Source organism: Bacillus rossius (genome assembly GCF_032445375.1).
Source record: "Bacillus rossius redtenbacheri isolate Brsri chromosome 9 unlocalized genomic scaffold, Brsri_v3 Brsri_v3_scf9_2, whole genome shotgun sequence".
NCBI lineage: Eukaryota > Metazoa > Arthropoda > Insecta > Phasmatodea > Bacillidae > Bacillus > Bacillus rossius.
Window position 1 is genome coordinate 39,982,801 of NW_026962013.1, and position 16,131 is coordinate 39,998,931.

Here is a 16,131-nt window from a genome sequence, read left to right on the forward strand (position 1 = left end):
CGATAATCGATACTTTGCGATACCGTCAAGTATCGAAATATCGAAAATCCCATCACCACTATCCTAGCATAGCAACAGAGACTGAACCGAAATGCAATATACATGTCTCAAGTAAATGAATTAAATATGCAGAATGAGCCTTTGTCCAACAATCAGTTTCATTTCCCTGACTATTCCAGGTTTTCCCCTATAGCTGTAAAAGAAAACCTACTTTCTAACAGGTCTTATATTACTCATGCTTGCAGCAGCTTTTGTTAAAAATTTAGTAACTTCAGTTTTATGCATGTTTAAAAAAAATGATCCATTAAAATTTTATATTAAAATACATGCTTATTTTTGTAACCAAACATCATGTATGTAAATTTGGAAATGAACCTATAAGGCTCAAAATTCAGTACTTTATTGGGAAATATGGATAAAAGAATACTTTCAATGATGTACAAACAATAATTTATTTACGGAAAATTAAATTTCATAACGCCACTGGCAATATTTTACATTTAACAAATTCTATTTTGTATATACAAAAACTTTTGGACAAATAACAATATGTTCAAATACACAGTAATGACAATGTACAGGTCTCAGAACACAGCTCACAAAACATTTGTGAGATTTTATGAATAAATAACATTACAACTACCTTGCCCAGAAGTAATCAGGATTATTGGGACTGGTAAAGGCTGGTAACAAATTTACAACTGGTGCACTAACATGCTGAGTATATTACTACCAACACATGCTAATGATGAACTAAAACCTACCAATTTTTGAACATGCAATCAAAAAATATTTTTTGAAGCCTTCATTGCCATTTTAACCTACATTGGTAAATATACCGTACTCTTTCTCCAATTTAAAATTATTTTACTTTAACAATGTATTGCAAAATAAATTGATACATGGTATCAGAAATTTAAAATCACTTGCGCTAATCTCTAGCATCTACTTTTAGACAACAAAACTTTATAAAAAAAAACTTCTACATGATTTACATAGTATTCAATGACTGAATAAAATGTTCATGCTTTTGATATATTCTGATTTATTTCCTTCAATATGAAGATTATAGCTGTTGGCAAAGTTTTATCATTTGTTATAAATGAATTTTTTTTATCACAAAAGAAAAACACCATACAAAATAAGATTTCCAGAGGTCATTCAAATAAAATTTCCAATACAGATATTTTGGATAGTGCAAATCACTATTTTTTTTTTAAATTTAAATTTTTATAATTGGTGCACAACATTCTGTTTTTGCCACAATGATTACATTGAGCAGTTACAGATCTAAAAATACATGCATTCAGAATCAATCTTATGCTAACCGACGGCTTCACACAAGGGCTTCCTCGACACATGCTGGCAGTTGACCGTGACTAGCTACAGCACCCAATCCTAACCTCTTATCTGCAGGATGCTTACACGTAATACTTTACTTGCTACCACATGAATAATTCTACTGGCCATGCCACCATGTAAGTTAGTTAATTAAATGTCTTTTTTCCTTCCCTGCTTTCATATTAAATGCATCAAGATTTTGTGCAGGCAACTGGTTCCATTCACATAGCTGTTACACCAATGTTTACGTTTCCCATAAACATGCGACAACATCAAAACATGACCGTAAAATAAAATTTACACAGAGACAAACAGTTAGAATCAAACTGAAAAAAAAAAATTGTAACTGATAAAATAGTGTTATTACTCACATGGAACAATGTGTCTCAATCCATACATTAGACACAAAAATTACATTATATTGGTCCAGATATTAGATTTTCAAAGTGCCACATGCAAGTGATATAAAAATAAAACAGATATTCATCACACAATTCCATCGGCACAAAATCTCATTCAAAAATGCCACACATGCATACTTTAGTGTAAACTAGGAAACACAATCATAATCAGTTAAAATAGAGTTTTCATCCAAAAATAAGTAAAATAACATTAAACAGTAAACATTAAATTTGTATGACACTAGAAACATAGCTGAAACACAAATATAAGTTTTAAAAAAATTAAATGCACCACGTGGTACGTGGTAAAACTACACGTTCAAATTCATCTCTCTCTCTCTCTCTCCAAAAGAGTCTAAAGCTGCATCTCAAAAGCAGCAACATGGAACATTGCACAATCCAGTGATAAACACACACATGTAATTATTTAACCATCATAACTGCTTCTGGATTGCCCACATCCGTTGAAATTTTTACCACATTTAATGCAACACTACAGATGCATATGTGTACCATTTCAACACATATACAAATTTGTTTTAAAACATCCAAGTGTTAAAATAATTAATTTTGGTATGAATAAACCACTGTTGTCACATGATTAGTAGTATTCCTTATTTAAAATAAAATTCATTAGTGTACACAAATTTTTGAAGAAACCCCTTCTTTACACATCTGACAATAAAAGATCAAACAGCATCGGAACGACACACAAAGTACTACGGCTTGGGGAACATCGCCAGGATGGCCGCACAGATCTTCTGGGGGTTCGTCTCGTCCGGGTAGTACTGCATGGCCTTCTTGACCTGCTCCTCGGGGAAGATGGAGGCCAGGTGGTAGTGCAGTCTCCGGCGCGCGTCCTCCTGCTGCTGCTGCCACACCACGGCAGGGGGCCACGCGTCGAAGGGGTCCGGCCCCGTCGCCACGCACAGGTTCAGCTGCGGGTCGGAGGTGCTGCCCAGGCGGTGCATGTGGCCCGGGGGGAAGGGGGGCGCCGCCGGGGGCCACGGGCGGTACGAGTCCGGGGCCGAGGCTATCCGCGTGACGCTCTGGTGCAGCTGCTGCTGGTGCTCCCAGGCAGACAGGGGGGCGTACGCCGGTCCCTGCTGCTGCCCCGGGAACATGCGGCTCAGGCGGGGGTCGCACGCCGGGTTCAGAGTCAGCTGGCGCTGCAGCTTGCGGTGGAGGTTGGCACCCTGGTCGGCAGGGGGCTCCGGGTCGGGGAGGCGGGGGGCCGGCCCCACGGGGTACTGTGCCGAGGAGCCGGAGACCCACAGGCCGTAGGCGGGCTGGCCGGGAGTGTAGCACGCCACGTTCTCCACGCTGTGGCTCTTGGACACGTTGGACTGGCCCTGAGGGTCGCAGTCCGGCGCCGGCACCGACAACCCGGGGATGTTGGACTTGGTGCGTGAGAGAGGCGTCTTCCTGACGGCTCCCAGCAGCTTCGTGTCCTGGTCTTGGGGCGAAGCTCCCGGGAGGGGCAAACTCAGTGACTTGCCACCTTTCAGATGACCTCCTGGAGGCGAAAAATAAAAATGTTAGTACTAACACAACTACAACTTAGCTCCTGGTCTTGCATTCTTTCCTTTACATTAAATATTTTTAAGAAAAATAGAATATTTAATGAAATATGCTTGATATTGGAAATGTAAGGAGGGTGGAGAGAGAGAAATGAAAGTGCATGTTTCAGCTTTGTAGCTATCAATATTTTTACTGTTCTAAAAGATACATACAGCAGCAATTGCAAATTATCGAACCAAGGAACAAAAATAAGTTTTGAATTTCCAACTTACACTATTTCAATTGATTGTAAGATTAAGTTTGGTATGAATTGGAAGATATTTGGATTAGTGTTGGGTTGATTCAGAGCCCAATAATTTTGGAATTGAAGCTGGTTAATTCTTCCCCTATACCACAATCTTGATAATTAAATTTTTTGATTTAAGGGCATCAAATTCAATTTATTAATACATTTATTAAGAATTTTCATCTGACTAATCGGCCAATACCGCACAGATAAACAATTTATGGCTAATCAGGCTAGTTTGATTAATCAAGATTTTATATTTGTGCTTTAAGATTCATAATTGTTATTCCAGATTTATCAGGGACTTGAGTCAATTTACTAGAAAATTTGTTTGATTTAATAAGAGTTTTATTCAGTTAACAGGGTAACACTGTTTTATTATAATTATTGCTATTTCTTTTATGTTACAAATGTTATTAAAACATTATTTTATTACAAGTATGATTACCACACAATTCCATAATTCTGTTGATTTTTAACAAGTATATACCCTATTATTAAATACATTTTTTTTGTCACAGTATGAAAACAGACAATTTATATATGTGAAATTAATATAGCCCTGTATTTTATCAAATGTTTATTAATAGGAATAGTTGCAAGATATACTAAATATCATTACTGCTTTCTAATTACACTTGCAAATACCTAACAAACAAGAATTATTGCAAATAGTAGGAATTGGAATCAAAGAATTCAATTCCAAATATGAGGATTAAAACTAAAATCAGAATAGGCTTATTTTTGGAATAGACTCAAAACCAGTTCTGACCACCAAACATATTAAAAGTAATGGAAAAACTGTAAAGTACACTTTGTCACAATAAAATCTTACACCAACCCATTGAACTTCTATCAGACTTGCAGAATTATGTGTTGCAAATTAGCCAGAGAGCTCACCCGGGCTGGAGTCGCGACTGTGGAGGCCGCGGGCTTGCAGGTGCTTCTGGGCCTGCTCCGCCAGCCGCTCCGAGACGGACTTGTGAGGCAGCGGGCCCCGCTCAGGGTGGTGGAACTTGCACTTGTTTCCGTACGTGCACTTCTTCCCGTACGGGCACAGGGGAGGGGGGTCGCCTTTGCGCGGCTGCACGCGCAGGAAGTTGTCGAGAGTGGGACCGCCCCTGCCGAGCGGGTCGTCCGGGGGCATGAACCTGGGGAGCAGATTGGCCTCGCTTACTTTCTCAACCTCACCCTCACCTTCTTAAAATTATTGAAAAATTTAAAACACCAAGTACTAAATGAACTGAATATCAATTATACTAAGAAACTTAAAATTTCACAACACAAAGAGTTGATTGCCGATTTTCTCTATGGTTTCTGTAATACACTCAGCCTGCCAACTACAAGAAAAAATTATGAACTAGGACTTAGCATCTCTGGACATTGACATCATTTAGAGAGGTAAAGAGGTGATGAGATTAGACCAAAGCAATGACAGAATGCACTCATAGAGAAAACTGGAGTACCCCGAGGTAACCCATTAATGAAAAATTATGGTTTAACCCAGTATCACAGTGGTGGAAAGCGAGAACTGGAAACTCAACAACCATGGCCGCCAACTAGGGGCGAAGATCTGTTTGATTTCCAGGTTGGCCAAGGGATTACATTGAAATAATTGGGATAATAATACTCGTAAAAATATATGGAAATTAAGGGAAATGTTCCCAGTTATTTCAATGTTTATAGAACATCCTTCAGTTAAAACATAAATCAGAAACTCACTGTTCCATCTTAAATACTTTATTTTTACGTTAAAAATGTTATTTAGCCTCAAATTCAAAGATGTATACCAGCCTTGGGAAGCACTTAAGACCATAAATCATCTAGAGGTTTTCAACTTATTTAGTCGTGATGAAGCTGCAGACAAAGTTTGTCGGTCAAGTTATTCAGACTCATCCTGTATATTATGTAATAATGATCTTGACAAAGTAGTTGAAAGTTAGAAGAGGCCAAATGATAACACAAAACATATTTTATGTAAGTGTCTACAGTAACGTGTGTGACAACTTAGAGCTCCTGTTTGTCTTAAAAGCCTTAGTCTTAGCAAATTATAATAAATCAACATAATAAATGAATAGACCTTATTAATAAATAAGGGCATTATTGGTATTTTTATATGATTTTAAACAAATATCCAAACAAACATATCCTCCTGATGAATGGCCATCACTTAACTTTTCAATTTTCAGTAACATACAATCATCTACTTGAGTCAACAATATTCCTGTGCCATAACTAATTCAATACAAAGAAGCTTCAACCAATGCCTACCTGTCGTTCACAAAAGAATACATGAGTATCTTCTCTTCAACCACTCTGCGGAACTCGGGGCTTTCCTGGGCGAGATCGCGGTAGTTGTCATTGGACACAACGATCCCATCTTCCTCTGCAGCCAGCCGCAGAATGTAGCGATCGTCGTAGCACACCATCCTCTTTCCGCCAATCAGGCGAGACGGAGTGAACACCAAGCACCGCTCTTTCTCCAGTTCCGTGAGAATCTCCTGGTCTGCAAGAAAGATTCACAGACATCAAGCGAGATTCATACCACACAGACGTAAAGCAAGAGCAGGTTCCAAAACTATCCTCACTTGTCATGCACAGGGTTTCCACATTCTGAAATGTCAGGGAAAAGTCAGGTAAGTTGGAATTGGTTAGGTTAAGTCAGTGAATTGACTTGAAATCCTGGAGGAAAAAAAAAAAAGCCATTTAAATTCCTAAGTGATAGAAATATAAGGGAAAAATATTATGCTCCAGTTTGCCATCACCCAAAATGTGAAATCATTTTTCTTTTTACAGGTGGGGGAAACAGTGATAGGTACTCTAGTTTTTTAGTTTACTCGACCAATTCACTCCCTCCCACCCCCCAAATGCTCTCATCCTCTCTAATGACCTCGGCCAAAATTCATTAATTAAACAAGAACAACTCACAGTTTCAACGTGCAACAAACCTGTGATAGGGTTGTCTGGGCGAGCAGCCTCTTTCCGCCACTTTGGAACGAAAACAGTGATTTGCTTGTGACCTCGAGCACGGAACCAGTCCACGCACAGCTTGATGCCTTGGCACGAGAACACCTTCTTGTTGCCGTGACTGTCGGAACAAAGCACACGCCACACCTGTTACCTTTCAAACTGTTTATTCAACAATACAACACCAACTAGAAATATCTTACGTAAAGAACTCTAGATATAGTCTGTCTCATGCCACTTGTCTCAAAGTTAAAAGTTCTCAAAAGTAGTAGTACCTAGAGTACAGATTACCCAACAGTCACTTGCAAGCATCACATCATATTTGTTAACGAACAATGTTGTCAGATCAAGTGGCAGCAGAAACTTAAGACTGGGTGGCTATAAAACCTGTGATGAAAAATTTCTGACTTTTACAGGCTTGAAAAAAAATTTTTTCCTGACCACTGATATTATTTAGTTGCCAATAACTATAAAAAAAAAAAATCAAATTCAAATTTCTAATTTTAGGTCTGCCACATTTCACCATTGCAGCAGGCAACTAATAACTATTTTATCACACTACTGTTGATAACAATGAAGTCAATGTGCATCAGAAAGTACTAGGAGGAAAACCTTTTGTAACACTTAAACACAGGTTAGGAAGCAGAGGCAGATCCAAGGTTGACTTCTGGGTGGGGAACCGGTAATCTGGACCGAGTGTAGTACCTGTTTATTACTTCAGAAGTCTTACTATCCAGTGCATATTTTACCCTTCTGGAGAAGGGGGGATAGCACATGCCTCGTGCCCCCCCTTTTAAATCATCCACTGTTGGGAAGGGGCAGAAAGGATTTGTACATGAAATCAGTTGAAAATATCCAAATAAGTCCCTGCTAAACTATTTTCAATAACCTTGTCAGTAAAAATAGTAATTTAAAATATTCCCAGACTACTTAAGATGTTCCCTGACTTTCCTTTTGATGAAAATTCCCTGACTTTGCAGGTTTTTGCTGTTGCTAGTCACCCTGGCCACTGGCACTTCTTTTGAGAAATGTCAAATGGGACAAGTTACATGACAAGACTATACTCTATACATAAATAACGCAAGAGTAATTTAATACACACACTGATTTCTTGATCAATTTTCAAATCATGTGGTTTTTTCTTAAGCTCTACACACCATATATGTGATTGGGTAGATGGGGCCCTTAAAGCACTATATACATTGAAGTAAACTTGGGGCTTGATGTGTTAACTTTGTGTTACATAAATGTTTGTACTAACTTAATTCACACTAAAGTTCAGAACGCCGATCTTTGTAGTGATGGTAAAACTACCAACTATATATGTATTTTGGTCCTGTTAAAATAATTAAAAACATTAATGCAAATTTAATGTGTGTTTAAAAAGTCTTTTGGCACAAGTTCGGATGAATATTTTGAAAATGCATCTTCTACATACAAACACTTGTTTAATTTTACGTATAGCTTTCACATGTATGATATTTATATATTTTGCCTATCAGATGGAGTTTATAACACAACACTGCAAAACACAACCAACACTATAAAATTTTAGTTGTTTATACAACACGAAAGTTGCATGAAATAACTAACTTTACAACTTGAAATAGTAAAACTGTAGAAAACAAATTTCTCACTGTCTTCTTTTGATAATTATTTATGATTTCATGAAAACATATGAATAGGGCGATTATTTGATTCATAAGTGTCGTTTTCTCTCACTGTGTGGAAGTTTTAACAAGTGAAAATGTTATTTATATAATAAAAAAAACATCACATAATATCTGCCTCTTCAAAAATTTTCAAACACATGAAATTGTGGAAAAACAAGCCGAAATGTAAGAAGTTGAAAGTTGGCCTATGCTTGTGCTGTTTTTTGCATCTTGTGTAGTTTATTAACGGATATTTGAAAAGTCGCTACGGACCTTTTTATATCATGTATTTCTTGCATAGTTTATAAACCCAACCTTTCACCCACTTTTGCACCATCTTGAAAGAGTAGTTTTTCGTTTCATAAAGTATTTTGAAATATTTCTGTTGTCATAAAATTATGCATGCTCTAAATAGACCAATTTTAACCTACCTTGACTCCCTACAGCCACAAGTACCAGTATACATAAGTAACAATAACAATAAATACAGAAAACAAAAGAAACAATTGTATCTATAATGTCTGCTCTGACTGGCTGACTGTCAGATTACCAATATATTATTAAGTTGAGTTGATTTCCATGTTATGTTAACTAACTTTATGCTATAAAATTTCATTTGAAAAAACAAATGCAAAGTTTATCTAACATAACTAGCTCCATTTAATTTTAATGCAAACAGACCTTAAAGCCAGTTTATAAACTATGCAAGAAACACAAGCTGCAAAAAAAATTAAACAAAAAATGTTTGAGTACCTGTTTATAAACTACGAAAAATGCAAAAACTCATCACAAGCATCAGCCAACTTTCAACTTATTCCACTTCACTTTCTATATTTGAAACGAAGTATTCTAAATAGTAAAGAAGACTGATTTTATTTTACCACACCCATCACGTTAACAAATTAAGGTGCCCACCTATTCAGAGGTGTATTTGTGTTACTGAGGCAAGATGAGAGCAGCACTCGCTGGTGCTTATAGAGAGGTATCATCTCTAAGGTCAAGTCTGTGGACTGGCTCGCAGTCTTCTTGACGTGCGTAGGGCAACTGTGAAATTTGAGCAGCAGTCATCACATTAGATGGAAGAGAAATGTAAATAAAGGTGTAATGCAAGTCCCTAGAGTGTTTTCAAGAACCAGTATTTATTATTCTGAAGTGGAAAAAAAACACACACACATTTTATGATCACTCTCTTCTTTGTCACTATTAAAAATACAGTTTGAAAACAAAATACGAAAAAAGAACTACTCATCCGCCCCCAGCGTATTCTTAAATAAATTTAGTAAATTAAGACACCATTAGGCCAACTCGAGCGTCTTCTGAAGCTCTGCAGCCAACTTTGGGCCGGGGCCCTCGACACTTCCACACACATTCCTACGAAGAACTACAGCTTCCCTGCGAAGGCGACGACCCACCTCATGGCGACGTTGCTGCCGTCGATGACGACGGGCCGCAGGGGCGAGGCGCCCTCGTCGGGCGGCTCGAGGGGGGGCGGCGGGGCGCCCTCCGCCGCCGGGTCGTCGGCGCCGTCGAGGCCCGGCTCCGGGTGTCGCGACGCGTGCGCCCCCAGCCTGATCAGCTCCTCCAGCAGCTCGTTCTGCTCGGGGCTGGGCCCCAGCTTCTGCAGGGCCGCCTGCACCAGCCTCTCCGTGTAGCCCAGCTGCGCACACGCACGCACCACTGCAACCACCTCGCACGGGCATCATTTCAACAAAACTCCTACTTCGATAATTAGCTCCAAAGTGTTTTTTTTCCCGCTTTTAACTGAGTCGTTTCATTATATACGCTCCGCTAGCGAATTCTAGCGGCGGGTGCGGTAAATACGTGTGATTCGCGTCAAGAATTGGTAGTTGATAACTAAATTTTCGTGTATATATTTATCACGCTCGGCATTAATTTAAAGGAATATACGTTAATTTGTGGGTCCGAGTTTCGTCTTATAAACGTACTTGTAAATGAGAGCACGTGGATTGGCTCGTTATCGAGGTTAGATGTTGCATATCTCTGGCGAGCACTGAAAGACTTTTAAATGAATCTAGATGGAATTCCGGGGGAGGGGGGGGGGAAAGAGAGAGAGAGAGAGAGAGAGAGAGAGAGAGAGAGAGAGAGAGAGAGAGAGAGAGAGAGAGAGCACCTTTGCGAGATCATGAAGCAAAATTAGTAGCGAGTACTCTTAACACTTCTTTTTTTTTTCATCTTAAAACAAGTAGCAATAGATATTCGCCCACAGAACGAATGCAAAAGAGACGCCGTATAGTCACCTTGAGGCCGAACTCGACGCGCGCCGTGTAGCCCGGGTCGGGCGCCGACACATACTCGGCGAACTCGGCGCCCAGCGTGTCGGACACGGTGCGGCTCACATCGCGGTGCGAGAGAGAGTCCTCCGCCTCGTAGTCAGAGTCGTAGCTGGAGTCCTCGCCGCCGCAGGAGGCGCGCTCGTCGCGCTCGGCGCCGCACAGCGAGTCCACGTAGCCCTGCGAGCACCACACCGTCCACCTCAACACCTGGCCGCCAGGGGGCGCATGAAACGCAGAATCCGCGGCGTGGGATTCACCAACACAAGTTCCACACTCTATTATCTATAAAAGGAAAATAAGTGTGTTGCCAATTTTTATTTATTGTTTATCATACCTATTTCACAGTTACGATTTTTCAAGCGCAAACGAACCCCCACAGTGAGAGACGTTTTAATCCCTACGTTGAGGTCACTCTTGTTAGCCTTCGCTATATAAATAAATACCACGGCTAGAAGTTTGTTTAGTAACTTGAAAGGTGAAAAACCTAAGACACACTCATCCTCAGATACACGCCTGAATTTTGCAATTTATGATTATTATTGAAGTGAAACTTCTTAACAGCCGGTAGGGTATGTGGAAGTAATGATTCATCAGAGGGTAACTAAATAAAATGCTCCAGAGTGGAGCGATCGGTGGGAATATTGAGCGCCATATTCATCACTCTCGCGAAAAGCGTTAAAATTACGCTGTAAAAGATAAGTTCTCCTTTTTGAAGTTTCACACCCATTTCATTGGCTATTTTGTCAGGTCCATGTGATCATACCTAAAGTGAAGGGTTGGTTGGGTTCGGTCAGGCACATTAATGCCGTAATTTTTTTTTATTCTTACCATAAGCAAAATTGAGAATTTGCACGAACGCAGATTTTACTGCGAATATTTGCATCTAGCTTTCCTTAAAAAATAAGCTCAGACGCCATTGGATTAGGTTGTCATGTATTTATGAAGCACTGATCTAAAAATTTTCCTGGCTGTAAATTTCAAACTCATTAGTTGACCGTATGATTTCATAGATATTACAATAGGCACAATAAAATTGAGCGTCTCTTTTTCATCGGAATTTGATCATACTTGTAAAGAAATTTAAAAAAATCTTAACACTCAAAATCAATTTAAAGAAAACACACACACACACACACAGTGGTAAAGTTGGTTTACGCTTATAAACATTCTCATGATCCCTGCACGATCCCGCACAAGATCTACTTCGGTATTCTTCCGCCACAAGCCAGAAGCATTACCATGAACCTAGTGATCAGAAGGCGTGCGTCAAGCAACGGGAAACTGTTCCATCGTTGAAAATATTAAATATGTTGGTATCACGCAATTTTTTTTTTAACATGCATGCTATTCAAAGCTAGACCCCATGTCAGAATTTCAGTAGTATTTTAAGTATGATCCTACCAAGACAACGACCAACATCTAAGAAACCTAAAAACAATTTTATTTAAATTTTATGTACATTTAACGAGTCACTTATCTAGATAATAACTTTTTTTTTTAAACAGGAAATATCTGAACGATGTAATAGCTCCACAATTTCTCCCCGCAATATAAGATATAAATAAACAATTCCCAACTCCCGCCAAAGTGCCACTATGCTCTGCTCCTATTGGCTATTGTGCCATGCGTCTGTATAATACATATAAATATATTAATTTCCTTCCTATGCACACGACCACTCTCCAATGCAAACGACCGTACTATGTGTAGCTATGTATCAGTTAAGTTCGAAATCATGTGGGTCAAAGCTTATGCATTCTGGACATGACGCATGCGTTTTTTTTGTGTGTGAACATCTTATCTCTTGGTATACGGCATTCAATAGGAGTAATTTCCTGAAAATGAAACAGAAGTCGATGAACAGAAATGTGACACAAAGATGGCGGACCCAAGTATAGCAACATAAGCCCGTATTGTCTTTCGCATAAACATTAGGGTACCTACATTATGTGTGTGCCATAAGAAACTTGCGAATTATAGTGAAACTACCCTGGAATATATTTGGTAAACTAAAATAGTCACAATAAAAAGTAATCTCAAGTTTGAAAAACATAATAAAACTGTAATCACACTGTTGTTACTACATCGTCTTCTCTCTAAACCCCAATTGTCCCGATAGCGCAGTGGTAAAACGCGTGGTTCATATGCTCAAGGCGTAATGTTTGACGTGGTTCAAAACTCGTCACTGGAAGTTTTGTTTACTTTTTTTAAATAAAAGATTACTGGATTATACAAATTGTGCTTTAAGAAAATACATATACATTTAATTTGTCTATCTTATAATATTATTATATACATAGCTCATTTCAATAGATTATTTCACACTAAGCAGGCTATATCCTTTATTTTTACTGAAAATATAATTAATTACGTTTATCAGGAAATAAATGTTCATGAATTCACATAGGATTTAAAAATTAAACGTTATAACACTACAACTATTTTCATACTTTGTTATATAATTTATAGTCATCTAAAATGTGCACAAACATTATAGTGTTCACTGTTTAGTGAAATTTAACAAGATTAATATTTTAATAAAATTCCTGGTCGAAAAACAGATCCAAAGCCGGGATTTAGTATTTTTCATGGAGGGAGGGGGGGGGGGGGGGGGGTGGCTCACTTATAGGAGCAGTTTATAATTGTTTATTTTTCCTTCTGTTTCATGCTGTTTCGTGCTGCCATCTGCGCTTGATTCTAGCGAGGGTGGGGAAAGTACTTATACTTGAAAAGCGAATATTTATCACGCCCGGCATTGAACAGCGCGACGCTTTACATGTGTTTTTTTTTTCTAGGGCCGGGTTTATAAACTACGCAATAACGCGAGTAAACGCTTATCGTAAGTTTATTTGCAAAGTGAGAACACGTGATTTGCTTGTTACCGAAGTTACGAGATGTTTACACATCACTGGCCAGTACTGAAAGACTTTTTTTTTTAAATTGTGAATCCAACTTTAGGTACTTCTTCCGGCCCGCTGCCAACTTGACAGAAGGCGAGCACGTGAGCACGTGCCCACGTGCCCACGTGCCGTGTCGTCCGGGCGGGCGGGATCCGGGAGAAAAGCAGGGCGACCGCGGCCTTGAAGGCGTGCGCCACCCCTCTCTGGCGGTGACACACGAACGCAGAGCTTCAGCGGCACCGAACAAAACCACACACAAGTCACGCTATCAAACTAGAACCCGTGCCACGACGGAACTTGTACCAAATGTCACAGTTCTCAAGAACGGTCTCATTTCTCAACTGTCTCTTGCAAAACGTCACACGATGTTGCAACAACACTGAACAACATTGGCAGAATGTCGCAAACATCACATGTACTTTCGAGAACGGTCAAATGGGAGACAAATTACATTTCCTATTACATACTACCTCAACCCCCCCCCCCTCTTTTTCCAAAAAAATCTATGGAACCTCCGAGGAATTCCCAAAACGTAATAAAGAATAATTACATGATATTTTACATGAAACTGTTATTTTACATGAAATTGTTAATTAAAATAATCCTTTAAAGTAATTTAATGGACATACGTTACTGCTGATTTACACTGGACAAAAAAATGAATATATTAAAACACGGAAACAAGTCAATATTGGATGATGTCAAATGTTACATGTATATACAGCACACACGAACACAGCGGGCTGACGAGGAGACAGTTTACAACCAGTGTAAACCCGGAAGTGGCGTATGTCCACGAAAATATTTTTACTCAATCTTCCCCAACGCAAGACATGGGAACGTTGTTGATTAATGTCAATTGATGTCAACTAATCGCGTGATAGTGAAAACAAACAAAAAAATTGCCTATCCGTCGCATGACGCGTGCCGAACGCAACGTCCGACGTCAAAGCTACGATCGCCTAAAGCTTATCGCATCGCAGCGCTGTGAAACACGCTTTCAGCCTTTGACCCTTGATTAGTTTCCGAAAGTACCCGAGGTTCCCCGCTCGCTTGTGCAACTTCGCGACCGAAGTGGAAAAAAAAAAAAAAAAAAAAAAAGCTAAAATCAAAACATTCTCACGATTTTAATATAATTTTTTTTTTCAATGTCACTGACCTAAACCTACACGTGTGAAAACCCTACCCTCATTTTTTTTTTTTTTTTTTTTACCAGAACTCACGTAACAGACCTTAGTTGCATTTTACTTTTAAAACGGCAAACAGAAGGAGAGGTAGTGGCTTCTCCGAAACGACGTAAGATCACGATTCTCCCGGGGTCGTCTCCTGAAGCGAAAGAGAATGGAAAAAGGTGGGCGCAGCTAGCACGCAGCGAGCTATCTCTATATATACCCCCCACCCCCTCCCCACACACACACGATCGCCGACCGAGCAAGTGAACCTGTTCTTACGAAACCACACGCGCGCGTAATTGCAGCTACCGGCGACTGTGATCCCGACACGAGCCGAAAATAGGCAGGCGGTCGCCACCAGAGCAGGGGAAGGGGAAGAATGAGTACAAGCTGTTGACTGCCACTTTTTGTTTTGATTGGATTAAAAAAAAAAAAAAAAAAAAACACACAAAAATGGCAATCGTAGTCATCGCGCTCCTTTACAAGTGAAACTTCACGGACGAAAGGAACAGGAAACATTTGAAACGCACTTACAGGACGAGTATGCAAGTTGAGTATGAAATGCGTACAGCTATGCAAAAAGAGCAAGATTCCATCTGTGCCGTCTGTGATCGCAAGTAATCTGATAGCTAATATATGATAAAACACATTCACGTTACCCTTTACATCGCCTCGACAATACCATACCAGCTGCAAACAAGTTTCGCTTCGAAAAAAAAATTATATTCTCCAAAGTGCGCGGTTCACGCATACCTGTCCGCGCAAAGCCTCCACTTATGAAGAATAGTGAACCAGTCGTGTTTTTAGTTGTATTTTTAACAATTAATGTTAAGTCTCATAAACAGCAAAATCTTTAGAGACGAGTAAAATGCTCCACAAGACAGGATTTTTTTTTACCTCGGCCTAAGACAAAAAACTATTTGCGTGGAGTGTTTTCGGGGGGGGGGGGGGGGGAAAGAACAAACACGTAGAATTTAATTTACGATGGCTGAACCGTGATTAACCTAAAGGCTGGTTTACACTAGACTAGTAATTCAGCGAGCTCGCCGTGTGTGAACAGAACCGTGAATTCGAGTGGTTAAGTGAAACGGCGAGTGAGATCGATCCAATAAAGTAAACAGTGGTCGGTCGGGTAGCATTTCCCAACCCACCTCACTCGCTCTTTACTGGAAAGGTATAAACGACGTTTGAGTAGAGTTCATTAGTTTAGTGCATATTCGCAACTCGGCACTCCAACATCTACTTAACTCGTTTCTTGCCATGCATGAACCATTGCACTGGACTAAACTACTGGGCTCAGTGTAAACCAGTTTTAAATCCTCCGGAACGCGAGTCAAGTGTCTTATCACTGAAACACCCAGATCAATTTTGTGCTTTGACGGAAATTACGTTTAATCATTACATATTAGTCAAGTTAGGACGAATGCTCTAGCCTGCATCGCAGTTGGTCTTGGTTTAGAATCAGTGACAGATGCTACTCCACTCATTCCTCGCACAGGCGGGTAAGGGAAGCCGAAGGAAGCCTAAGATGTACATCAAGTTCTGTCCCTGCCCGATTACACCCGAACAAATAAATCCTCGGGTTTATTTATATATA

At 39.6% G+C, this 16,131-nt stretch overlaps 1 protein-coding gene across 1 annotated transcript in view; it reads right to left on the reverse strand.

Annotated features, from left to right (window-relative positions):
• Positions 1–433: 433 nt before the first annotated feature.
• The window catches only part of LOC134542909 (probable ribonuclease ZC3H12D), a 78,071-nt gene continuing 62,373 nt past the window's right edge, over positions 434–16,131 (reverse strand). Inside the window, exons 5-10 of the mRNA XM_063387495.1 lie at positions 10,427–10,639; positions 9,581–9,825; positions 6,498–6,637; positions 5,821–6,055; positions 4,450–4,700; positions 434–3,258 (exon numbers count right to left, since the gene is read on the reverse strand). Of these exons, the coding sequence (XP_063243565.1) occupies positions 2,462–3,258; positions 4,450–4,700; positions 5,821–6,055; positions 6,498–6,637; positions 9,581–9,825; positions 10,427–10,639 (1,881 nt within the window). The 3' untranslated portion in view covers positions 434–2,461. The remainder of the gene's footprint in view (positions 3,259–4,449; positions 4,701–5,820; positions 6,056–6,497; positions 6,638–9,580; positions 9,826–10,426; positions 10,640–16,131) is intronic.